General features: G+C 39.0%; 1 protein-coding gene across 2 annotated transcripts; it reads right to left on the bottom strand.

Annotated features, from left to right (window-relative positions):
• Nucleotides 1-11,314: 11,314 nt before the first annotated feature.
• LOC133803840 (TOM1-like protein 9) lies at nt 11,315-21,102 on the bottom strand. 2 transcript variants are annotated; one of them, XM_062241977.1, is made up of 10 exons: nt 20,801-21,102; nt 19,980-20,058; nt 16,195-16,293; nt 15,997-16,110; nt 15,616-15,776; nt 14,994-15,075; nt 14,605-14,690; nt 13,804-13,995; nt 12,531-13,018; nt 11,315-12,240 (listed from the first exon to the last, which is right to left on the bottom strand). In XM_062241977.1, exons 1-10 carry the CDS (start codon nt 20,899-20,901, stop codon nt 11,600-11,602), a joined length of 2,043 nt encoding a protein of 680 aa, XP_062097961.1. In that variant the 5' UTR covers nt 20,902-21,102; the 3' UTR covers nt 11,315-11,599. The 2 variants fall into 2 exon arrangements, with proteins under 2 accessions (XP_062097961.1, XP_062097962.1); XM_062241978.1 differs by lacking the exon at nt 19,980-20,058.
• Between the last annotated feature and the right edge of the window lie 4,110 nt (nt 21,103-25,212).

Genomic DNA, 25,212 nt, shown 5'->3' with positions numbered 1-25,212 from the left:
AAAAGGAAAGTTGGGGCTTATGTGGTTACAATTCCAACTCTTGAACGAAAAAATATATATATAAAATAAAAATATAATAATATATATTATTATAAAAAGTGGTATCAGTCAAATTAGTGGAGATGAATATTTCCACATTTATCTACATCTTCCTACGTTCCACTCTCACCACTCTTTACATAACGTAAAATAGAGTCTATAAAGGGGAAGTAAATCAGACACAAGGGGAAAAAAAGGGGGGGGAAGAGAAGAGAAAACTGTCAAAATTCTAAGAGCGATTACGATAAGAAATATACAGAGAGTTAAGATTTTCTTCTTCAAGGAATTCTACAAAAGTAAATACTAGGACTTGCCCCTATTTTTCTTCTCATCTTTGTAAGGATCATGATTCTCTTCTTTTGTCTTTAGTCCACTTTGACCTAGGCTTTTTAAGCCACAAAAGGTCTCCAAAAGTGAGATATAGCCAATGGAGAAAAAAGAATATATAATTTTTCTATGTAATTATGCTACTCAAATTCTCTTAAAATTAAAATGGATTTTTCATGGTCCACTTTGACTTAGGCTTCATTAGCCACAAAAGGTCTCCAAAAATGAGACATAGTCATGGAAGATATGATAAATCATAAAATTCATATACTGTTATGCTATCAAAATTTCTTAAAATGTAAATTTTGATTAAACAGTAAAATAAGGCAACGAAATTTCCCAATATCCAATACTGCATTGGAATTCAATTAGTCTCTATGTTAGGCAAAGGCCAAAATAAATATTGGGAAAATTCCTTAATATGTCTAAAAACAAAGAGGGAGTTTTGAAATTGGCATATATATATAAAAATATATATATTAATATGTGCGACAAAAAAAAAACTCTGACTCTAAATGCATATCATATATGCGTGGGCTTCAAAAAAACAAAATCTATATACAATATATACAATTATGTTCAGTACAAGAATCACTCAAAGTTATATGTATATCAAACAAAAGTCATATTCATGACTCCAAGCCCAGTAGCCAAAGCTGAAGTCCAAAAAAATGAGTCTTTATTTCTTTTGGTTATTTGAAAAGTCAAACATGGCCATTAATATATATTGGGAAATTTCACTTTTTATGCATAATAGTCTCTATTATTACAAAAAAAATATCACCACTATTAACTATTTCATTTTGATGCTAAACATTCCTCATCTACCGAAAATACCCCTCCCATTTTTCCACCCAAAAAATTTTAACATCTCATTTCTCTCTCTACACTCTCGGTTTCTCTCTCTTTCTCTCTCTCTCTCTCTCTCTCTCTCTCTCTCTCTCTCTCTCTCTCTCTCTCTCTCTCTCTCTCTCTCTCTCTCTCTCTCTCTCTCTCAAGAAACATCAAAATCTCGTCCAACCCAACCCCCGCCGAGCCCCAACCTCCGTCGAGCCCAACCCCCGTCGAGCATCTCAAGCAACCCATCTCCCCCATCTCACCTAACTCTGTTGACCTCTATCTACCTGAGACCCACGGCGACACATTCCTTTTGAACCCGAGACCGACGATGCCGATTTCCTCCCACGACGACAATCAAATGTTAGTTCTCGTACCCAACTCCATTTTTAAGTGAAATGCATGTTGAATTTGTGGGTTATGTGGGTTTTAATCTGGGTTTGAACCAGTGGCTAGATAGGTTCGATGGTAGTTCGATAGGGTAGTATGAATGTGTCGATATGAGCTCGATAGGCTCGATGGGGTATATGGTTAAGCTAGATAGGAACTTGATGGGGTATATGGTTAGGGTCGATGGAGTATATGGTTAGGCTCGATAAGACAGTAATTGGTTAGGCTCGATAAGCTCGATAGGAGCTTGATGGGGTATACGGTTAGGCTCGATGGGGTATATGGTTAGGCTCGATGGGGTATATGGTTAGGCTCGATAGGGCCTATGGTTAGGCTCAATAAGCTCGATAAGAGATCGATGGGGTATATGGTTAGGCTCAATAGGACAGTAATTGGTTAGGCTCGATGGGGTCTATGGTTAGACTTGACAGGATCGATAGGCTCGATAGGATATCGATATAAGCTCGATAGAACATGAATTGGTTAGGCTCGATAAGCTCGATAGGAGCTCGATGGTTCTGAGTAAGGCAGAGTATGATTTTTCTCGAAGTGAGCTCAATATGAGCTCGAGATCTTAACAAAACTCACACCATCTGCCTATTATCAAGCCCCTATCGAGCTCCCATCGAGCACGTATCGAGAAACAACTAAACCAAATAGTCAAGGGTCTAATCGAACCCTTGTCGAGTTCCTGTCGAGCACCATCGAGAAATAAATGCTATACCTATCGAGCTATCATCGAGCCATTATCGAGCAGCATTGAGATCACAACTTAATCATCTTCTACATAGTATCGAGCCCCTTATCGAGCTGTTATCGAGTTATTATCGAGCAAAACTATTGCAAATAACACATAAAACTCAGAAAAACACATATCGCAAAATCTCTCTAACAAACCCAAAAAAATACACCAATATAGGCTGAGATTTGTTTGAAATAGCCAAAAAAAAGTAAACAAACAGTACCCAACACAAAAAAAAATGAACAATTTTTTTGCCCATTGTTTTTCTCCTCCAAAATCCCTCAAAATAGATGTTTCCTTTGATATTGAGATCTTTACAGAGACAATGGAGATGGCTAACAACAATTTCAACAAGAAATTTGGAACTCACTGTGGGCTTTGGTGAGGGTTTCGTAGAGAGAAAAAGAGTGAGGAAGAGAGGTTTTTGGTCTTCTTGATATAATGGGAGGGGTGCTTTAGGTAGATTGGGAATGCTTAGCATTAAAATGAAAGAGTTAAAAGTAGTGGTATATTTTGGTAATAGTAGAGACTACTAAGCATAAAAAGTAAAATTTCCCTATATATTTATCATCTTTATTATAGAAATATATATATATATATATATCTGCATTCGTCTGATGTGGTTATAAATAAAGAAAGAGATGTATGAGGATGTATATATGTATGTTGAGAAACTAAAAGAAAAAAAAAATCGGGGTCATACGTGATATAGCATGTAGAAAGATATATAAACATAGGTGTGGTATGATATTAAAAAAAACATGAGAGAAAAAAAATAGCATACTGATATGCGTATATGTTATATATGTAAACAAAATTTTGTTTACCAAAATTAAATCAGCAAACTTTGTTAAGGATGACTCCTTAAATCAAGAAATAAATAGCAGTTGAATATAGATAATTATTGCAAATAAACATTCGTTGTCTCCTGATAAATATATATATATAAGAGATTAAAACTATATATTTATATAATTGTTTATGATATAAACAATCAAGGAGAACTGTTGACGCGGTTCTTCGGCAACAGATAATTATACGAATAAACGAGATGGATTAGTGCTAGATGATGAACCGTAATATATAATTATTTATATTCCAAACTGGTGAAAATAGTATAGGAGGAAGGTTATAACTCCTTTCCTTTTAGGTGGTTCGAAGGTTAAAATCTCTCTAGTCCACCAGTCAATATTATAGATATCTCTCTAGTATTCCTTACAGGGTATTTCTTTACAAACTAGACGCCAACCTCTTGCAACGCCCAGGGTCTCCATATTTATAGGGAGAGGACACCTGGGTGTTGGTAAAGGGGGTCATCCCGTGACCTTCTTACCCATCATGTCACTTCTGTGACACTTATGATTAATTCCTAAAACCTGACAATGAAGTGTTATCTAATCAATAGGTAAGGGGGATAATGGGCCGCATGGCCCAAACCAGCCGTGGGGTGCCTGAACACGCACGTTTATGTTGCGTGTCCGAGAATTCAGGAATGGAGTAGACACGTGATGTCTGATATGTGCACATTTACATTGCGTGGTTGACTTCATGAATGGTCGGGGGTGTCAGCTCTATGTCGTACCTCGAGCCTGACGTAGTTCCAGCTCGTGGTGTCCACATTGCTGACCCGATGCCTTCGAGTATTCTTTCTAAACCTTTGACTACCTCGAGCTAAAGAGGTGGAGACTCGTAACTACAGCTCCGGGTAGGTGGCTTCCACGTGGCGGATAGAATTATGCCATTTTCCAGCTCGCTAATAACTCGTGGATATTTAGGGCGTACATTTGCCCACCAAGCCCTTGCTCGTGGCACGTGACGTCACTTGGGGCCACAGCGGGGGCTTTTAGGCTTCCTTTCCGACTCTTCATGTCCCGCCTATTGCGCTGGTATCGGATACATGGAGCATCGTGGTTGGTGACGGTCCGTCTTCCGAGAATCGCATTAAATGGCCTAGCCTATCTTCGGCCGTCGTTTCGTCTTTCGAGTTGTGACCCTCGTATCCCACATTAAGACGATCGAACGACCCTTGTTTCTTTTCCTTTTACGTATATATAAGGTTGGCCACCTTTTGCATGAGCCACCCTTTATTTGAAAATTTTCCTCATCTTCTCTCTTCTCTCTTCTCAGCCTCAAAACCCTTTTTTCTTCCGGTTACTGTTCCAGAAGTTCCTGAGTTTCAGACACAAAGGTTTCTCCGTGACTCCGGTTCTAAAGGCTCCACCAGGATTCCGACTTCTACGCCATTTTCGGCTTTCATACAACAAATACTTCTGTAAGTCCTCTGCCTGCTGCATGTTCAAATGTTTCCGTTTTTTTTTTTTTTTGTTTAGGTAGACTCCTTTTTTAGTTGCACACTGTAGGTTGTTTGCTATTTTTTTTTTTTACTCTAGGGGTATCGACCATAGGAAAGAATGCTTAGGAATATAACGCATGGGACAAGATAATTCTGGGGGGATTTTTCTGGGTAATCCCTTGAAATGGCTGTTTGGAGAGGGGAAGGCAACAAGTTTCTGGGGTGCAAAACCGGGTAGCTTAGGGACCACGCTCCCCAGGCAGTTTTTGCTTTTTGAAACTTTCCCTCCAAGGCAAGCATTATCCTGACCCTCCTGGCATACAGATCCCGAGCGATCAGGGACCCGTTGGGAGCACAGGCGCGTGTTCATAGAACCGCGTGGCCTCACTCACCGCGGGCTGAGATTACCTCAGCCCGTGTAAGGAAAATCATTCCTCGCGCTAGATTCCCTTTCTTATGCTTAGGTCGTCTTTCTAAATTTTCTTCATCTTTGTTCGTTAGGCGAATAGATGGAACCCAGGAAGAACATGCCCAAGAAGAGTGCCTCCAGCTCGTCATCCCAGCAAGCCAGCAAGGGGAAGGAGGTGGTAGCAAATTCCCCTATCCCCCTCTTCGGTCCCACCGTGGAGAAAGAGGTCGAAGTGGGACCTGACGCCTTCTTCGAGGCCGAGAGGATTGTCTCGAAGGTTACAACTCAGGGGAAGGTCAACAAGATCTTGCTGTCCCACAACATCAAAATAGGGACGGGAGCTCTTGTTGCCCGACCTCCCCTCGAGGGCGAGCGGAGCTACACACCGCTCGACGAGGAGTTCGCGACCTGGAGCGACGAACACCTTAAGGCCGGGGCCTTTCTTCCTCTGGACCAGTACTTCGTGAAGCTGGCCCCCTTTCAGCTCCCCCTAACTCCTACCGTCTGTTAGCGGGGCTGAGGTACCTGTTCCTGAAGCAAGAATGGGAGGTCCCTACATCAGCAGAAATTCTCTACTTTTTCTATCTCAAAGCCAGCCCGGACCAACGGGGGCGAGGCGACGAGTTCTATTACTTGACCCATTTCCCCAACTCCACCGCAGTCATCGAGCTGCCCAACCACCCCAACGACTTCGAGGACCAGTTCTTCATGTCGACGGGGTTCTGCAACTGCGAACATCATTACTTCAACCGTCCTCGTAAGTTCTTTCTATCCTCAGCTCGCAAAGTTGCTGTTGACTTGTTCCTTTCCATGCGTATTGACTAGAATACTATCGTGCAGCTATTTTTGCGAGGACGACTAAATCGGCGACCCTCGAGGGTCAATATGAGACCTTGGTGGGGCTCCCTCCAAGCGAAAAAGACTACCGCCAGCTCGTGTCTGATGAGAAGATGGTGGCATGTAAGTTAATTTCTCTGGGCCAGACTCTAGCCTTGAGGAGGCCGCGGATCACCCCAGCAGCTCGCGAGATGGCACCCATCCCCGAGGAGGGGGCCGCGGATGACGACGAGGAGGACGAGGAAGACGAGGTGCCGCTCATGCGTCGAAAGCGGGCTCTTGAGGTCGCCCAAGGGGTCAACGCGAAGCGGGTCCAGTCTGGGGCAGCAACCGGTCCCTTCGGCCAAGGTAACCCATACTTGTTTAGGGATTTAGACAGAGCTGTCGCAGATCTACGGCTTGCTAGGTTTAACCCCAACCAACTCGTTCACCGTCACCAAAACGACCCAGATCGTAACATAACTCTACTCCAGTGCGTTGACCAGCTAGTGTTCCGTCATGACATCGGCCGCCCTAGGGGCACTGTAGTAGTAGACAATGCCCTGGCCTTTAGGTCGACCTTCTTTGAGGAGTACGAGACCAACCTTAGGTCGTGGCCCTCCCTTCTGGAGGGTATAGTAGCTCCAGGGCTTAGGCAGTATGTAGAGGAGTCTAGTCCTGAGGCGGATCCGGACCCAGAGCCCCCTCTCATTCATGAAGTTATAATCTTAAACTCCCCCGTAGAAGCTCCGCGGCTGGAGGTCGTGACAATAGATTCCTCCTCTAGCTCGGAGGGTAGGACCTTTTTCAATACTTTCTTTAGATTTTGCGATCAAATATTTTTACATGCATACTAATGCTCCGTTCTTTGTTTCAAGCGAGGAGATGTCACAGCCCGGGGACAACGTTCTGTGATCCATGTTCCTGGGGGGAAATCCTTCCTCCGGGTCGTCTGGACCCTTGGTGAAGAGGCTCCAGCTGGCCAAGAAAACTCCCCCTCCCGGGACCACTTCCAAGTCTCCTGCCAAGGGGAAGGGCCAGGGTCCTTCCGTCACAGAGAAGGTGCCTCCACCCCCTCCCGCCGCAGAGAAGATGGTTCCACCTCCCCCGCGACCGCCTGTCTCTAACCGGGAACTGGAGGTACCAACCGGGACCTTGCCAGCTCCGGTTCCCACCGTGCGCATCCCAGTCAACACTCAGGCCCTGGAGAAAATCCCCGAGGCCTTTCGAGGGATGGTTTATGAAACCGCAACCTATATGGTGGATCACTGCTACAATGCCACCCCAAGGGATCTGCGGGAGATCGAGACGAGGAGCCCCGAGAACGTTATGGAGTCTTCACTGGGGATGACCCTCGTAGTAAGTTTGCTTAATCAATGGTTCTCCTTGCTTTTTCTAGAGCACACGCCTTATCATATTTTGACCTTGCAGGCGGCTTTGGCTCTCCACCGGAGCATATCTCGATCCAAGGCCAGGATTGACGAGATCAAGGGCGAGCACCAGGCTGCCCAGGCCGCCCTCGTGTCTGCTCAACAACAAGAGCAGGATGCCAAAGCTGCCCTAGCGACTGCCCGGGAAAGCGAGAAGATCGCGCAGGGCGCCTTGGTTGCTGCACAGGCCGAACTGGAGGCATCTCGGGCTAAGCTGCTGGAGGCCGAGGCTACCAAGGTTGCCCTAGACGCCGCAAAGGTTGAACTTGAAGAGGCCAAGGCCGCCCTGGTGGCGGAGAGGGCATCTTCTAGCTCCTCCATGGAGGCCATGCTGTATCATTGTTGGGCCTTCAACTAGGATGGTGACTTTTCCTTCCTGGGGACGGAGGTGTGGGAGTCCTTCCTAGAGAAGTTCAAAGCTCGCCTTCAACAAGAGGCACCCTCTGAGATTGGGGAGACTTCCGCTGCTGCCGATCAGGACGCCGAAGGGGTGACTTCGTCGGAGCGGCCTGGCGGGGCTTAGGACTTCTGCTCCTTTTCTCTTATTTTTTATTTGTAACTTTGTATTACGAGGTTTTTTATCCTCGAGACAATTGGTTTCCTTAGATTTACTTTAATCTATTTATATATTTTTTGTGGTTTAATTTTATTGTTACTCCTCTTTAATGCATTTGGTGAGACCTTAGTTTCTGTTGGTGTTATGATTAACATCTCATGCTTTTTAGGAAAAAACATCTATTAATCAATTTGAACCAACTTCTAAGTTTAGGACCTGGTTGTATCCAGGACATTGATTTTAAAAACTTAGTTCGTGTTAATCCTTTATTGATATCTCGCGTTTTTTAAGAAAAACATCGATCAATCACTTTGAATCAACTTCTAGGTTTTAGGACCTGGTTGTATCTAGGACATTGATTTTAAAAACTTAGTTCGTGTTAATCATTTATTGATATCTCGCGCTTTTTAAGAAAAACATCGATCAATCAATTTGAATCAACTTCTAAGTTTTAGGACCTGGTTATATCCAGGACATTGATTTTAAAAACTTAGTTCACGTTAATCCTTTATTGATATCTCGCGCTTTTTAAGAAAAACATCGATCAATCAATTTGAATCAACTTCTAAGTTTTAGGGCCTGGTTATATCCAGGACATTGATTTTAAAAACTTAGTTCGCGTTAATCCTTCATTGATATCTAGCGCTTTTTAAGAAAAACATCGATCAATTAATTTGAATCAACTTCTAAGTTTTAGGACCTGGTTATATCCAAGACATTGATTTTAAAAACTTAGTTCGCGTTAATCCTTTATTGATATCTCGCGCTTTTTAAGAAAAACATCGATCAATCAATTTAAATCAACTTCTAAATTTTAGGACCTGGTTATATCCAGGATATTGATTTTAAAAACTTATTTCGCATTAATCCTTTATTAATATATCACACTTTTTAAGAAAAACATCGATCAATTAATTTGAATCAACTTCTAAGTTTTAGGACCTGGTTATATCCAGGACATTGATTTTAAAAACTTAGTTCGCGTTAATCCTTTATTGATATCTAGCGCTTTTTAAGAAAAACATCGATCAATCAATTTGAATCAACTTCTAAGTTTTAGGACCTGGTTATATCCAAGATATATGCCCCCCAAGTAATCAGGAAAGGGCCATTCGTGGTTACTTGACGTTACATCCACAAACATATACGGCAATGCGAAAAGATTCTCTCATTATTTAATAAACAAAAGGTGGCTTTTCTAATTAAGCCTTACAAAGATATTACTGATAATATTTCTTCAGGTGTATAGCATTCCAAGTCCGTGGGACTGCTTCTCCATTAAGCCGCGCTAGCTTGAAGGTTCCTTCTTTCACGACCTCTGTTATTTGATAGGGCCCTTCCCAGTTTGGTCCCAACACTCCGCCCTTGGGATCCTTACCGGCTAAGAAGACTTTTCTGAGTACCAGGTCGCCTACGCTAAAGACACATTTCCTGACCTTTGAGTTGAAATAACAAGTGAACTTTTGTTGATAATGCGTGAGCTGCAGCTGTGAAGCCTCTCGTTTTTTGTCAATTAGGTCGAGGGACGCGCATAGCAATTCGTTGTTCCGGTCTTGGTCAAATGTCTGGACTCTATGCGAGGCTACCTTTACTTCGACAGGAAGGACTGCCTCACTCCTGAAAGCCAGGGAGAAAGGAGTATGACCCGTCGAAGTTCGGTGCGAGGTCTGGTATGCCCACAGTACTTGGGGAAGCTGTTCGGGCCAAACTCCCTTGGCTTCATCCAGTCTTTTCTTAAGGCTTGCTTTTAGCGTCTTATTGACAGCCTCGACCTGCCCATTGGCCTAGGGATAGGCAACGAAGAAGAAGCTTTTAACAATGTCGTGCCTCTCGCAGAATTCAGTGAAGAGGTCGCTATCGAACTGCGTTCCATTATCCGACACGATCTTCTTTGGCAGCCCGAATTGGCAGACAATATTCTTGACCACAAAGTCGAGGACTCTCTTTGAAGTGATCGTCGCCAGGGGCTCTGCTTCTACCCACTTCGTGGAGTAGCCGATAGCCACCATCGCGTAGCGAACTCCTCCCTTTCCAGTAGGGAGGGCACCAACCAGGTCAATCCCCCAGACCGCGAACGGCCATGGGGACGAGATCATCTTCAGCTCAACCGGAGGAGCCTGGGCAATTGTGGCGAATCACTGGCACTTGTTACACTTTTGGACATAGGAGATCGAGTCCTTAGACAGAGTGGGCCAATAATACCCTTGCCTTAAAATCTTCAAGGCCAGGTTTTGCCCCTTAGCGTGATCTCCGCAAAAACCTTCGTGCACCTCCTGCAAATTGGTCTTCGCCTCGCTTGGCAGAACACACCGTAGGAGAGGTAAAGAGAGGCCATGTCAGTATAATATCCCATCTATCACTATATACCTTGGAGCCTAGTAAAGTACCCTCCTTGCGTCATTTATTCTCTCGGGTAACTTCCCTGCTGTGAGATACTCGAGGATGGGAGTCATCCAAGTTGGTCTGGTGTCGATCATCTCGACCTCTGCCCCGATTTCCTCTATGCTTGGTCTTTCCAACAACTCTACCGGTACCAGCCCCAAAGTCTCTGCCTCCCCGGAAGTGGCGAGCTTCGCCAGGGCGTCCGCATTGGCATTCTGCTCTCGAGGTATCTGCTTGATTGAGTCGCGCTCAAATGCGGATAGTTCTTTCTTTACCTTGGCCAGGTAAGCAACCATCTTGGTTCCCCGTGCTTGGTATTCTCCTAACACTTAGTTTACCACGAGCTGGGAATTGCTGTAACACTGGACGGAGCTGGCCCTCAGCTCCTGGGCCACCTTTAGCCCAGCCAATTAAGCTTCGTATTCGGCCTCGTTGTTGGACGCTTTGAATTTGAACCGTAACGCCGAGTGGAATCGATGTCCCTCTGGGGAAATCAATATGATTCCAGCCCCGGAGCCGTTCTCGTTAGACGAGCCATCTACGAAGACCTTCCATGGGGCCTGAGCTGACTCTTCTACCGGATCTTCTCGGAACCCTGTACATTCTGCCACAAAATCAGCCAGGGCCTGGCTTTTTATTGCAGTTTGCGGTATGTACAGTATCTCAAATTGGCTGAGTTCGATGACTACAAGGAAAGCCACCCACCTCGAGTAAACAGGAACAAAGGTCTTTGTTAGTTATTGTGTTCGTGTGCTACTTCATCCTTTTATTAGTGGGGTTAAGTTTATGTTTAGATTAATTTATTTAGTTTTGCAAGTTTTAGGAAAGTTCTTTTAGTGTATTGTCGTTACTGCTTCTGAGCTTAGTTCAGTTGGGTTTGTTGATTGTGTTGTCATTGTAAAGTTGCTAAACTTCTGGCAGCTGGTTTTGTTGTGATGTTTTCTTGTTGGTTTTGTATTTTATTCCTCTGAGTTATCTCGGTTGTAAGCTTTTATATTAATATCATTGAATTTGGCCCCTGCTTTGAAAGGGGCTAATTCCCAAAAAAAAAAAAATCCCGACTCCAATTCTTCTCATGGAATGAAACAAGGAGTACACGTGAAATTGTCTCCACTTAAAATATCCAAGTGATAAAAGGATCTTGGCTATCCCAAAAAAATATGGTAAAATCCAAATATCTTAAATTCAATCTAATCCTTAGATCACCCTTTTTTCACGTTTTTCTCTACAAAGAATGTACACTAAAAACCCAACACAAAATAATGAGCCAAAAAAGGAGCATATGCATTGGAAGATAACCAAATAATGAAAAGTAGAAAAAAAAATTCAAAGAAAAAAGGGGGTAGGGGAAAAAAAACAGGTGCAACCAATATCTATGTCACATGCTACCAGCTCTGCCCGGCTTGGTTTTAGCAGCAGGAGACTTGAACTTTGATATGTCAACAAGATCACCGAATAGTCTATCTTCTGGCTTGGAAGGCTTGCTAGGTGGCACATAAGATGAGGTAGAAACCTGGTATGAGTTTTTCATTCCATTATCATCCCTAACAGATAGACCATACATTCGCTGTTCAAGGTATTGTGGCCCTTGTTGTTGCTGACCGTAGCCACCATAGCCGGCCATCTGCTGACCATAGCCACCGCCATAACCAGCCATCTGTTGACCATAGCCACTGCCATAACCAGCTGATATCATCTGGCCTGCTTGCATTGGCTGAGGATGCATGCCCATGTATGGCCCTCCATGGCCTGGTTGAGGATGAAAACCCAACTGATTGTTTGGACCAACCTGGTTATTGATTGCTGACAAATGGTTACCAGTAATCGGTTGGATATACATACCAACTACCTGGTCATTCCCCATTGGTTGAGGTCCTAGAGGAAGGGAGCCACCCTGTGAATGCGAGACAACTACTTGACTAACTTGTGGTGGTGGGGGAAATTGTGCACTTGCACCTCCATCAGCGGTAGACTGAGCTTCCCAGGGTGGTGGAGGGAATGCTCCACTGCTTTGATTACCTGTCCAACCATGCAAAATATTAAACCATAAAGGACTAATCCGAGATTTTTTTATAAGAAAAATAAGTCACATGCATGGTAATTCATCACAATTTTCTAGTCACTAACAGTCAGGCACATCACCAGCATTTAATTCTGAGATAAAGAAAATTAGGTCCTCTTGATTTTCCATTTAATGTATTTAAGTTCCACAACAGAAAAAGTGATGTGCCATTCTGTAAATTTATTTGCCTACACTGTGATTGCTAGTATTATATGTTGCCATGAATAGAATAGATTAACAAATGCACCATAAACTGGTGAAAGCGCCTGCTGCTGCTGCTGAGCAATCTGACCATTCCAGGCAGGACCACCGCCTTGTGTATAGAGGGACTGGTCATACTGAGATGTTCCCATATTTTGGCCTGTTCCATTGGGATAAAATCCACCTTGCGGTGACGCAAAATTTTGCTGGTGTTGGGCAGGAGGAGCCAAAGAGCTGGTTTGTCCTTGGGGATTAGCAGACTGGGCATCTACAGAATTTGTGGTGGTGTTACTGTCAGAGAACATGTCAAAAAGAACAAGAGCATTCTGCTGAGATACTGGAGTGCTTTGTTGTTGTCCCTCCACAGGAACAAGAGCCAGAGAAGCCTCTGCCTTTGGTGAACTAAAATCATCTCCACTTAGTAGGTCCATTTTAGGATCAACCATTGTTGTTGGAGCTGGACCATTAGCTGCAGGAGCAGGAAGCGCTAATTGATTCAGTGAATTAGCCCCTGCACCAGCACTTGAGGTGGATCTGCAAAAACGTAAGTGAGGACCAAGATCATTTACTTCATCACTCATAAGAACTACATATTTGTAAATTTTCATATGCAGACATGTATTTGCTATATAAGTATATATTTCTTCAGCTAGACAAAATGTCAGGACACAGAATCCTAACAGTGCCTACAGCTCTCAAAACCACCACAAACTCATGTCAAGGAACAGTACAACACATAAAAATATCCTTAATCAATAAACAAAGAGGATTTGAGGTAATTGGCCTAGTACAGTAAAAAGAAATCAGAATTCTAACAGTCCAGTGCCAACAGCACTCAAACCACAAACTCAAGTCAAGGACCAATACAACACCCCACAATATCCTTAAACAATAAACAAAGAGGATATGTGCTAATTGGCCCAAAAAGTTGCTAGCGGGAAGGCAAGAGGCACTGTTACTCAATTAGAAAAACCCTAAAAGATTCCTCAAACTTCTATTGTATTTTGATGAAGCAACATAGAGGGATATACGAGCTGAGGAATACAACGAAGATGAAAAAGGAAAAGACACCAAATAAGTCACAACTCACAACCAAAGGAAAAATGATCTTTTATGCAAATTTGATAATCTGAACCGACTATTTGCTCCCAATACAGATAAAACTGCAGAAAGATGGCAGGAAATATGGGCATAGCCGCATATGTAGGTTTAAAGTTACAGAATTAAACTTAGGTTGCAAATTGCTTCTACATTCACATATTTAGCCACTTTAGTAATTTCACAATGCAGTTAAGTAGACCTTTTCATCAACTAGTTACCTCCTATCAGGCTGTTTGCTGCTGTCTCCAGTGTCAACTAGAGGGCCATCAACATCTACAAGTGCATCAGAAGATTCAGGTTTAGGTTTTATTATTAGACCAGGTGTTCCTGAAGAAATGGCTTCATGCTTGGCTAGTACACGCTGCAAATCATCATTCAATGCTAGTCCTTGACACAAAAGTGATTCGTCCCTGAAAAAGAAAATCAAAACAAATAAAGAAACCAAGTCAAATGTAGAAAACATATATGGCCAAATGTTCAAAATGGTTCAGACAGCCAAACAGCTTGCTGAAGAAATTGTAAAAATATTCCAATTAAAATTATGCACCAAAGAAAATTAAAGTGACCTTGAGAACAGAGACTAGAAGGGGTAAACAAAATCTTAATTGACAACTATAGTGTTAATCAACAGATGATAAACTGGTATGCAAACAAATACACACACACATGTGTCATGTTTGTTTAATAATACCAAATAAAAAGCCAATATGAACTGGTGAAATTCTGTGATCTGCTATTTGACAACTAGGTAACCTACCTCATTCCATTCGATCATCTCAAGTCAATTAGCAACGATAACACCACAAGTAAGAACTCTCAAAACTTCTACAACATGAATTGACAGCAACTATATATGCTTACTTATAAATAGGGGGAGAAGCACAATAACAAATATATATATTAGTGTCATACTGCTATTAGCAAACGGTAATGAAGATTAGATGATGCATCTGGCCTTGTTGCTCATATAAAATATCTAAAATATATGAGTAATAGAGCAAAGATGTTTGAAGCCTTACGAGGTGGAGTTAACAAGGTGTACCACTCTCTGCTTATATGTCCGGCACTGTTCCACCAAATCAACAATAACCTCTTGTCTAAGGCACTGTAAATCATAAGAAACAAAAGATTGCCAAAAGTAATATTAAATTATTAAATATATTTCCAGTTTGCGCGAAAATTTGTTTGACAAATTGCCGACACTGAATTACAAGCTAGAGAATTATAAATTACTCCTAACTATAACAGACACTTCTCTTAATTAGGTAGATTAAATTAAACAGAACTTTAGGCAACAACTACAACATTCTGAAGGAAAAAAAAAGATCTGTTTTAGAAAGGAAATTTAACAAAGCAAATCTAATAATATATGTTTTAATTTACAAAAAAATTCTGGTCAGATAAGTACCTCTTTATTCTCTGGATCAATTGCGCTAAGCATTTCTATAAGAACATCCATTATGCCACGTGCATTCTGAATTTCTGACAAGCTAACAAAAGAATTTCTATTTAACCAATAAGCTCATGTACAACATAGATGATAGCTTAATGCAAACATCGGCCCTTTAAAAGTATAACACTTGATTGACAAAACATTCAATTTCCCTTAGTTATTATACATATGGACAACATCTCAAAAAAAAGCTCAAGAACCTTCCCTACAAGGACAGAAATTAGCAGATAAATCATCTGGTTGTTTAAAATTCTAGGATGCAGTAAAAGCTTTACACCAACTAATTACTCTCTAATATTAGAGTAATAGACTACTGCAGTGTCTTGTCATGCAGTTGTAAGTATAATAAATATTTTAAACCATTCATTCATAACAACTATGAACAAGTGCCACAAGAAAAGGAGCCAGAGAAACTGCTGCAATAATGAATAAAATATTCCTTAAAATATACTTCAAGCAGCAGTATGTTTAAAAAATCAGATTTACAACTAAGAAAAAGATGCTGTAAAGTGCTATACCAATAAGCAAATTAAGTTGCCCTCAATTCATATAGCAATACAAGGATCCGTGTATGCACCTCAAGGTAGGAAACTCAGACTCTGCAGACGGCTCAGCTGTATCTTGATGAATGTCAGAATTGCGCAGATTCTGTGGATATGAAGACAATGGTTGCGTTTGTGGAGGGGTAAAGACAGGTGCAGCTCTCTCAGATCTCTGTGGAAATACTGCTCCAGCACGCTGAAGGGTAATAGAAAAAAATAATAATAAAATTATAATTTGAAAAAGCGAGACAATATATAGGCCCCCCCCCCCCCCCAAAAAAAAAAAAAAAAGTACTACCATTTCTCAATTAAGAATGCATTAAAGCAAAAATATGAGAGTTTCTTCTTGTCAATGAAACTGCTTATTTGTTGCAATTGCAATAGATCCTTGAAATGAACTTTATGAAAAAACATACCAATAATTCCTGGTAAGCAGCATAGTATTGTGGATATCTTGCTCTTGGTCCTCCAAAGGCTTCTTGCCAGGTATCTACCAAGATCAATATCTTCTCTTTGACGTGTAAGTCAGGCTACAGGTCACATCATAAAAAAATGAAAAATGTGCAAAACTAGTGCAAAATAGAGCAACCAAACCATAGAATAAACATCAATACCTTCTTCTTTACTATTTTCACCATCTCATGGAGCACATCTTTCTCTGCCACATGCATATGGACAATGTCCCCACAATTCTTTATAATGGTCTCCAACAGCTAAAATATAGCCATCAGACAAAACAGAACCATTCAGTTCTAGGTGAGATGAACTCAAATAAAAACGACAGGTGAAACAAGACACATACAATAGTGGAAAATAAAACATATATTTAAGAGTATGTCCAGCAGTGCAATTAACCTACAATTAAAGTGCAGTTAAGTCATCCAATTTTCAAAACAATAAATAAATAAAACATCAGGCATATGTTATATTCTAGATCAGATCTTTACCACTTCAAAAAATGGTCCAAGAAATCTATAATGGTCTCGTAGTACAAGGACCTTTCTCCAGTTTAAGAAAATCACAATAAGCGTCCAGTTCATTTCAGTTAATGAGAGTAATCATTAAAATTCATAGTTCCTAATAAGAAATTCTTCTAAACCTGAACTACACACTTCATTTAGAGCATGGAAAAAGAAACTATCTAAGCGAGATCAGAGACATTTCCTCAGCCAGTCAAAAATAGGTTTTTTCTTCTTCAAAGAACAGAAATGTGTAGAAATTATTGTGTATTGAACACTTAATCGGTATCTTTCCAATAAGGAAACCAAACTGAATTATTAGAAAGTTATTATAATTACATTATTTAGTTTTAGGCTAATTGATTTATCCTAGAATATTTGTAATTACTCTAGAATATTTGATATTAAATATCAGATTTGTTTATATTTAAAGGCTTTATGCTCTATCAATAAAGACTATCAAAGGCTAATTTTTCACATGGTATCAAAGCTTTCCCTCTAAGCTTGAAATTTCGAAGGCTCCTTTTTCTCTATCAGTCTTCGTCTCTTTCCTCATGGCCACTCTCAACAAAACTCTTCTAATGGAAGCCTTGCTCCGATGATAACTCAGCCTGCTAATTGGAAGCCTTGCTCCTCTGCTCGTGCCCATTTGGAAGGTCAGCCTTTCATTGCCGCTCCAGCTGATCCTTTCCCATTAATTCCAGCTCAGATCACCCAAACTCCTTCAGCTGCTTAATACCTCCAAGAATGCTACTGCATCTGCTCCATCATCCTCTTCACATCCAGGTGCTTCTGCTGCCTTCAATGTTAAAACTAAGGCTGACAATTCAGGTAAACGTGTCAGATTCGTGTCGACACGATTATGACACAACGCGATTAAGGTAAATATAAACATGACACGATTATCAAACGTGTCATAGACACAAACACGAACACAACACAATTATTAAACGGGTCAACACGAACACGACACGATAACACGATTAATGTGTCATAACACAACATGGATTTGACACAATCATAGCTATATGAAAAAATCATAAAACCTATGATAATTATTCGTGTTATCGTGTTGACAAGATTATGACACAACATGATTATTAAACGAGTCAATACGATTATGACACGACACAATTAAGGTAAACACAAACACGACACGATTATTAAACGTGCCAAAAACTCAAACACGAACACAATTCTTAAACGTGTCACCAAAACCCATTTATCTTCGTGTCGTGACCCAAATTGTCCCCCTAGTTAAAACTCTGCCTAAAATGTGGATTCAAGGGCCCGGATGACATGACTGGTTGTGACATTTGTTAATTTGCTAAACACACGTGTTATTTTTCGTTTTGTACCTTACAAATCAACTCAGCCCTTTACTCTTCTTCATAGTGATATATAGGAACCATCTAGAATAACCAATACCACAAATACTACATGATTTATCACTTTCATTGATGACCACACACGTGATAGCTGGGTTTTTTTTCTTAAACAGAAATCTGATGCTGCCATAAAATTTATAAACTTCTATTCTATGTTCAAAAATCAATTCAATGGTAATCTTCAAGTATTGCACACAGATAATGGCACTGAATATTTGAATTCCATTTTGGGTGATTATCTTCTATCTCATGGTATCATTCATAAGAGTTCATGTGTAGGCACACCCCAGCAAAATGGGATTGCCGAACGCAAAAATAGACACATGTTGGTTGTTGGAGGTTGCTAGGGCCTTAATGTTTACCACATCTATCCCTAAGCATTTTTGGGGTGAGGCTATCCTTACCGTTGTCTACCACATCAATCGTAGTGTTGAACTTTCGCACTCCACTTTCTATCCTTCTTAAAACATCCACATACTCATCTTGTTTCTAATATCCCCTCAAAAACATTTGCTTGTACTTCTTATGTCCATGTTCTAGGTCCAAGCAGATCCAAATTTGATCCACGTGCTCTTAGGTGTGTTTTTTTAGGCTGCTCTTTTATCTTCAACTGACCCTACCCAATTTGCATCTGTGAAGGTCTCGAGCACCTCTTTCCTCATTCTTTTTTAATAACAATCCATTTCCTGGTATTTTCTAGGAATGGAGGTTGCAAGAACAAAACAAGAAATTGTTGTGTGTCAAAGGAAATATGTCCTTGATCTACTCAAGATAACAGGAATAAGTGGTTGTAAACCCATGACAACACCAGTTGAACCAAAAGGCAAGTATAAACCAACAAAAGAGAAGCCAATTGACAAGGGAGTGTACCAGTGGTTAGTGGGAAAATTGATCTACCTATCCCACACAAGGCCCGATATTGTATTTGCTATGAGCTTGGTTAGCCAATACATGCACAATCCATTCGAAGAACAGTTGGAAGCTGTGTACAGAATTTTACGCTATCTGAAGAAAACACCAAGAAATTGATTGCTATTAAAAGTGAATGAGGAAAGAGGTGTTGAAGCCTTCACAGATGCAGATTGGGCAGGGTCAATTGAAGATAGAAGATCAACAACTAGATATTATACTAAAGTATGGGGGAACTTGGTTACTTCGAGGAGTACGAAGCAACCAGTGGTAGCCCCAAGTAATGCCGAAGCAAAACTCAAAGCTCTTGCTCAAGGGGTATGCGAATTAATTTGGATCAAACGCATACTTGAAGAATTAAAAGTTCAAAGCACTGAGCCTTTAATGTTGTACATCGATAGCTTATCAACAATCAACATAGCATACAACTTAGTCCATCACGACGGAACCAAGTATGTTGAAGTGGGCAGACACTTCATTTAAAAAAAATTGATGGAAAGGAATTATGTGTTGTATATATTCCTTGCAACAATTCTAATGACTAAAGGGCTATCAACAGAAAGTTTCAACGAGTTAGTTTGCAAGCTGAGCATATAGAATCTCTATGCACCAACTTAAGGGAGGGTGAAATATTGTATATTGAGCATTTACTCAGTATCTTTCTAATAAGGAAACCAACATGAATTATTAGAAAGTTATTGTAATTAGATTATTTAGCTTTTAGGCTAATTAATTTATCCTATAATGTCTGTAATTACTTTAGAATATTTGGTATTAAATCCTAGATTTGTTTATAATTGTACGGTGCCTATTTAAAGGCCTTAATGTCTATAAAGATCACCAAAGGCTAATTTTCCACAAAAAATACGGAAGAAAAATCCAGGAACGATGCAAAATACCACAACCCATCAACAAAATATGCACATAGGGTTATTAACAACAGCAATAGGACTACAAACCATCAGCTTAATTAAAAGCAATCTAAAATCAACAAGTAAATCATTCAATCTTGATTGCAATCTGTCAAGTGACCAACAATGTTAGAGTGAAAGAGAAGTTAAAGCCAAAATTTTGGCAATTAATAAGAAATTGAAACACGTGATATTGCGTAAGACATATTACAAAGTGTTCCACGCAAGTTACCGTGAGAGCAAGAAGTTGAACTTTTGGATTTCTACTTCCAATGCGTTTCTTTATACCTTTAACAACATCTTTTGCTTGCCTGATAATGATACTTCAGAGTCAGAATTCCAAAGTTACAAAAAATCAAAAAATATGTCCCATAAATAAAATACAAACATACAGTAAACTCACAAAGGCCGAATTAAAACCTAAAACCAGATGCACACATGCATTTTATTCATTAGGGATACCCCTCTCTTATTCTATGGTTACACTGCCTATCATTCATCCTGGTCCTCATCCACTACCCTCTTTCTCCATGGTCTAAACTAGGCATTTTTGAACTCCCACCACACACCATTCTACAAGAGGACCACTTCCTTCAGTACTGCTCCAGTACCATGGGGCAGCAACCTTAAGCCCAGGAGACCTAATGAAATCCTAAGTTATGATAGCAAGCTTCAAATTTTCCACGCAGCATTAAAGCACAGTATAGAATAGTTATCAAATTGCTCGTTCCTCATTCTTTTCTTACAATCAAAACAACAACGAGCTAAAACAAGGAGAACCCATTAGCATAACAGCCTCAAATATCAAAATCCTACAATAAAGGCAATCCTTTATTCATCAAAACGACAATAAGGATAAATTGTAGTACACGCTGTTCGATCAATTTCACCTACGATCTCTCACGTCTCAACAAGCCCGAAACCCAATACTCCACAAAAATTACGTACATCAAAATTTTGAACTCAGAATTGAACCACTTTAATAAAATAAATAATAATAATATCAAAAACTAATAAAAATATCAGAAAGGAAGGATCCATGGGGGGGCGTACCCAGGATCGTGATTGAGCATATCGCAAATTTCAATGTTCATGGCCCAATCAGGACCGATGAGCATGTCGCTCGTGGCGCGTTCCACCATAGAATTCACCATCTCCGTTCACCCCCCCCAACAAACAAAACACACCGATCCGAATAACAGACCCAATTAGCCCAAATCGATACACTTTCTCCGGAAGATCGCATATGATTCCGGTGATCCCACAAATATTCCGGCCTCTCTCTGAAACTTCTTCTCGCTCTTTTTTTTCTCTCTCTTCCTCTCTGAGATCGTTGTTCCCTCTTGGAGAAATAAACGATTTTTTTTCTTGTTTTTTTTTTTTTAAGGAACTGAATTTAATCTACTGACTAATCATACGCAGCCACGTGTCGTTATTTGACCCCTCGTTCGCTTGGCCGACGCTTTTGATCGGACGGTATTTCTGTTTTGCGTGACCCACCAACTTCACTTATAAATAAATATGTGTACTTTTTTATTTTAATTTTTTTAACAATTTTGTTGGATAACAATGCGAGTCACACTCTTTTCAAAACTAATTAAAAAAATAAACAATGCGAGTTACACGACACCGTTTTTGTAGTATACTAATTGAGAAAAATATGTATTGATATATTGAAAATTGTTCCGCTCAGTTAGCACACCCTGTTATGTTAACAAATATTTGATCCAAAAATAATAATAATTAACATTGAATAAACATAAAGAAATAGTCTAACTCACTTAAGATTTTTAATTTGATTGTCATTATCTAATTTGTTTCTTGGTTAATTATACACACTTTTGTGCTCTTTGGTAACAATTAAAAAAATAATTTTTTGTTTAATTAATTAAAATTTTGAAAATTAAACATAAAATAGTATTTAGAAATTTTATTTTTATTTATTATTTTTTTAAATTTTAAATTTTAAACAAAATTTATTAAATTTTGAAAATAGAAGATTTTTATTTTTGAAATTTTTTTAAATCATTTTCGACTTTTAGTTTTTTTTTTCTTCTTCAAATCAGCTCATCATTTTATATTGTTAAACAAAAAATAAAAATAAAAGTTATCAAACGCATTTATTATTTTTTGTTTTTAAAAACAAAAACACAAAAAATAGTTATTAAACATATTTTTATTTTTTTTAAATAAAAAAATAAAAATAATATTTCATTTTTATATTTAAAAAATTCAAAAACAAAAATTTTACCAAACACAACCTTTATTTTATTATTTGGTAACATTGTCATGAATTTCGTCAATGAGGTTGAGTGTTGAGTGTCTAATATTACATCTTCATGAAAAATGTCTCAAAATAAATGTTGTTTTTCAGCTCGAATACTCATTATTTACACTTTGTAATACTTAGATCTCAAAAGTTAATTTTATATTAGTTAGGTCCCCAACATTTTCAATTCGTATCATTTAGGTGCCTAAATGATATTTTATTTATTTTTTCTTTTAAAATATATAAAAGAATATAAAATAAATGGTGAATTATTCTTAAAATATTTTGACATTTAATTCATGACAATAACAAACATGACATCAGAAAAAAAATATTTTCATGGCATTTTTAAAAATATTTAATATTTTTATAAATTAAATTAATGTTTCATTAAAAAAAATATGTTTACTTACATTGTTGTTTTATAATTAATATTAATAACTATATTATCTCGATTATTTTGATATTATCAATTTTTATTATGTCTATGCTCGTTTATTTCATATATTTTTTTAAACTTAATAGTATATATAAAGTTATTTATGTGCATATATATATTTAATTTGTAAAACTATTAAATATTTTTTAAAATATCATGAAAATATGTATTTTTTTAATATCATGTTTGATATTATCATAAATTTAGTGGTTCATTATTTTTAAGATTGATTCATCATTTATTATATTTTATTTATGTATTTTGAAAGAAAGAAAAAAATAGTATTTTAGGGACCTAAATTATACGATTTGAAAATGATACTATTGTGTGCGTGAGTTCTTTTTTATTATTATTTTTTTATTCGAATCAAGATTATCATAAATTTTTGTCTAAACAACATTTCATTTAAAATAAAAATATATATTTAAGACAGTATTAACTAATTTTTTTATGTACAATTTTAAATAATGTGTGTAAATATTAACAGATATGCTAGAAGAAGAAAAATCTTTAAAAGCAAATAAAGTGTTTTTTAAAAGCATAAATCTTCCAACATAAATTTTTTTAAAATCAATTTATAAATTTAATGAAATCACTTTATAAGTAATGGTTAGATATTCAAATATTACACTGAATTATATGACTTAATTTTTAATCACTTATACTTTTAAAAATAAAATTCTACCATATACATGATATTTAGTGTAATTTTGTGTGTCCCAAATATTATTCTTATTTAAAATCAATTTATTAAGATTTTAGTTGTACTAATCTTCTTCACCCAAGTTTTCATTTTATTATTATTACTATTATTGATGTTTTTCATTAATTGCTTATGTTGACCCAGAATTTGGCCAACTGACACGGAGTCAAATTTGCTTGATACGGACAAACACGTTGGAAAGAATGTGATGACGAAATAATAAAGAACACAAGAGTTTATAGTGGTTCGGCCCCAGAATCTGGTAATAACCTACGTCCACTATAATTGTTATTGATATAGAATTCAAAGGAGTGATCAAAGAACTAGGGTTCAATGAGTTTCACCAACCTCTAAAGAAACAAGACAATATATCAAATGATTAGAAAGCGAAAAAGAAGAAGAAGATCCCTTTCCCTTGAGCTCTCTTTCTCTATTTATAGGCTCAAGGAGGATTTACATTAATTTGTTACAGATATTGTTTCCTATATAATCTGATACTCATGAAATCATGGGAGATAATTTCAGATACTATCATAACTGCATAAGATCTTCTCCGCGTATAGCATGCGTACGACCAGGCTGGTCGTATGAAGAGATCGAACGTTGCGACAATAGATGTCTTTTTGGTCAATAGTCGAGCACGAATTCTGCCAGATGTCAGCCACGTGTATTAAATGTTCGCCATGTCATTCATGCCTGTTTTTTGGATAACATTTGCCCCCCAAGTTTGTTTAGTGTGACCAGCAATAAAGAAACTTTAAGGAAATAACTGTTCATATCCCCACGATGTCTGTCAGGATCCCCGTGCGTTTTTGAAAGTCGTAACATAATTATGTCTAATCAAGCCTTTCCAGTTTTCAAAAAACAATTTGACGGCTTATACACTTCCCCACGTTTCGAGAATTAAAAGTAATGATTGCTACTTTTTGGCCATACCTCGGTCCCCATAAATACCTTCTTTTTCTTCTTTAAAAAGTTTTTTCTTACCATCTTTGTCAAGAGCTTCAAGAACTTTGCCTTCAAAATACAGAGCTTCGAAACCAGTCAGTCGCCTAGTCGAAGATCTTTCTGACTCGAATTTTTCATTCTCTTCCGAATCTCCATCTTCGTCCAGGTAATCACTCTGTCTTTTTAAACTTTTCATTATGCCATGCACGCCGTTTCTATGCTGTGTGATTTCTGTGTTCTTGAGTAGGGTTTTATGAGGATCTTTCTGTATAAACTTTCCATTGCTTGGTAAGAGAGCGTCTTTATGCTTTGTATAGATTAGGACTTAGTTTGATAGTTAGGATCATAGGCTTAGGGCATAAGATCGACGTAAAAATTTGATCTTTAAGCTAGGTGAAAAAACAGAGTTTTTTTCCCGCCCTTTAGGAGTTGAAACAGTTCTCTTTCAGAAAACGGTTTTTTTCCTCTTTGATCTGTTTTTCAAACCATTAGTGCCGAATCATAGTGTAGGAGTAGGATGCTGCTGGTTTTTTAGGTGCAAGCAATGTTATCCCAATCTTCCACACTACTTCGCAAACTGTGTCTTATCTCCTCCATTGTCTGTTTGCAGTTCATATGCAAGACCCTTGGGGAGGAGAAAGACCTATTGAAGACAACCTCTTGGCCCAACTACTTGAAGGCGAAGAGAACCCATCTACTTTGATACCGCCCTAGCTCGAACCGTCCTCCAGTCCCCAGTCAAAGAATGGCCCGAACAAAAAAAAAAAGCTAGAAAAAGGAAAAATCCTAACTCCTCAGACCAGCCTTCTGCTGATGCCCCCTCGACCAGTGGTCGAGGCGAATTCGCTCCAGAGACCAATGTCCAAGGGCGTGCCCGCCCTCGCCATGTTAACCAGCCAGCCGTGGCGTGGCACGTCGTCCCTCAAAGTACGGTGACACTGCAGATGATTGCCAATTATTTAAACATATACAATCTGACAGGTGTGACCCTAGTTAAACCATCTATCGATCAGCGAGCCAACCTGCCAGGCGGGGCTTACAGCGCCTGGTTGAGGTTCCACATTGAGGCAGGTGCCACCCTGCCTTTCCACTCGTTTTTTCAGGGG

The sequence above is a fragment of the Humulus lupulus genome, chromosome X (genome assembly GCF_963169125.1).
Source record: "Humulus lupulus chromosome X, drHumLupu1.1, whole genome shotgun sequence".
In the NCBI taxonomy this organism is placed as follows: domain Eukaryota; kingdom Viridiplantae; phylum Streptophyta; class Magnoliopsida; order Rosales; family Cannabaceae; genus Humulus; species Humulus lupulus.
Note: the sequence above shows the minus strand (reverse complement) of the source record. Positions and strands in the feature narration are given on the sequence as shown.

Excerpts from the sequence above, each read along its gene's own strand:
- LOC133803840 (XM_062241977.1), bottom strand. The coding sequence starts at position 20,901 with ATGGTGAATTCTATGGTGGAACGCGCCACGAGCGACATGCTCATCGGT. Across the intron at positions 16,111-16,194 it reads TGAAAATAGTAAAGAAGAAG|CCTGACTTACACGTCAAAGA; the intron begins GTATTGATGTTT and ends TGTGACCTGTAG. Across the intron at positions 13,996-14,604 it reads CACCTTGTTAACTCCACCTC|GGACGAATCACTTTTGTGTC; the intron begins GTAAGGCTTCAA and ends TTTCTTTTTCAG.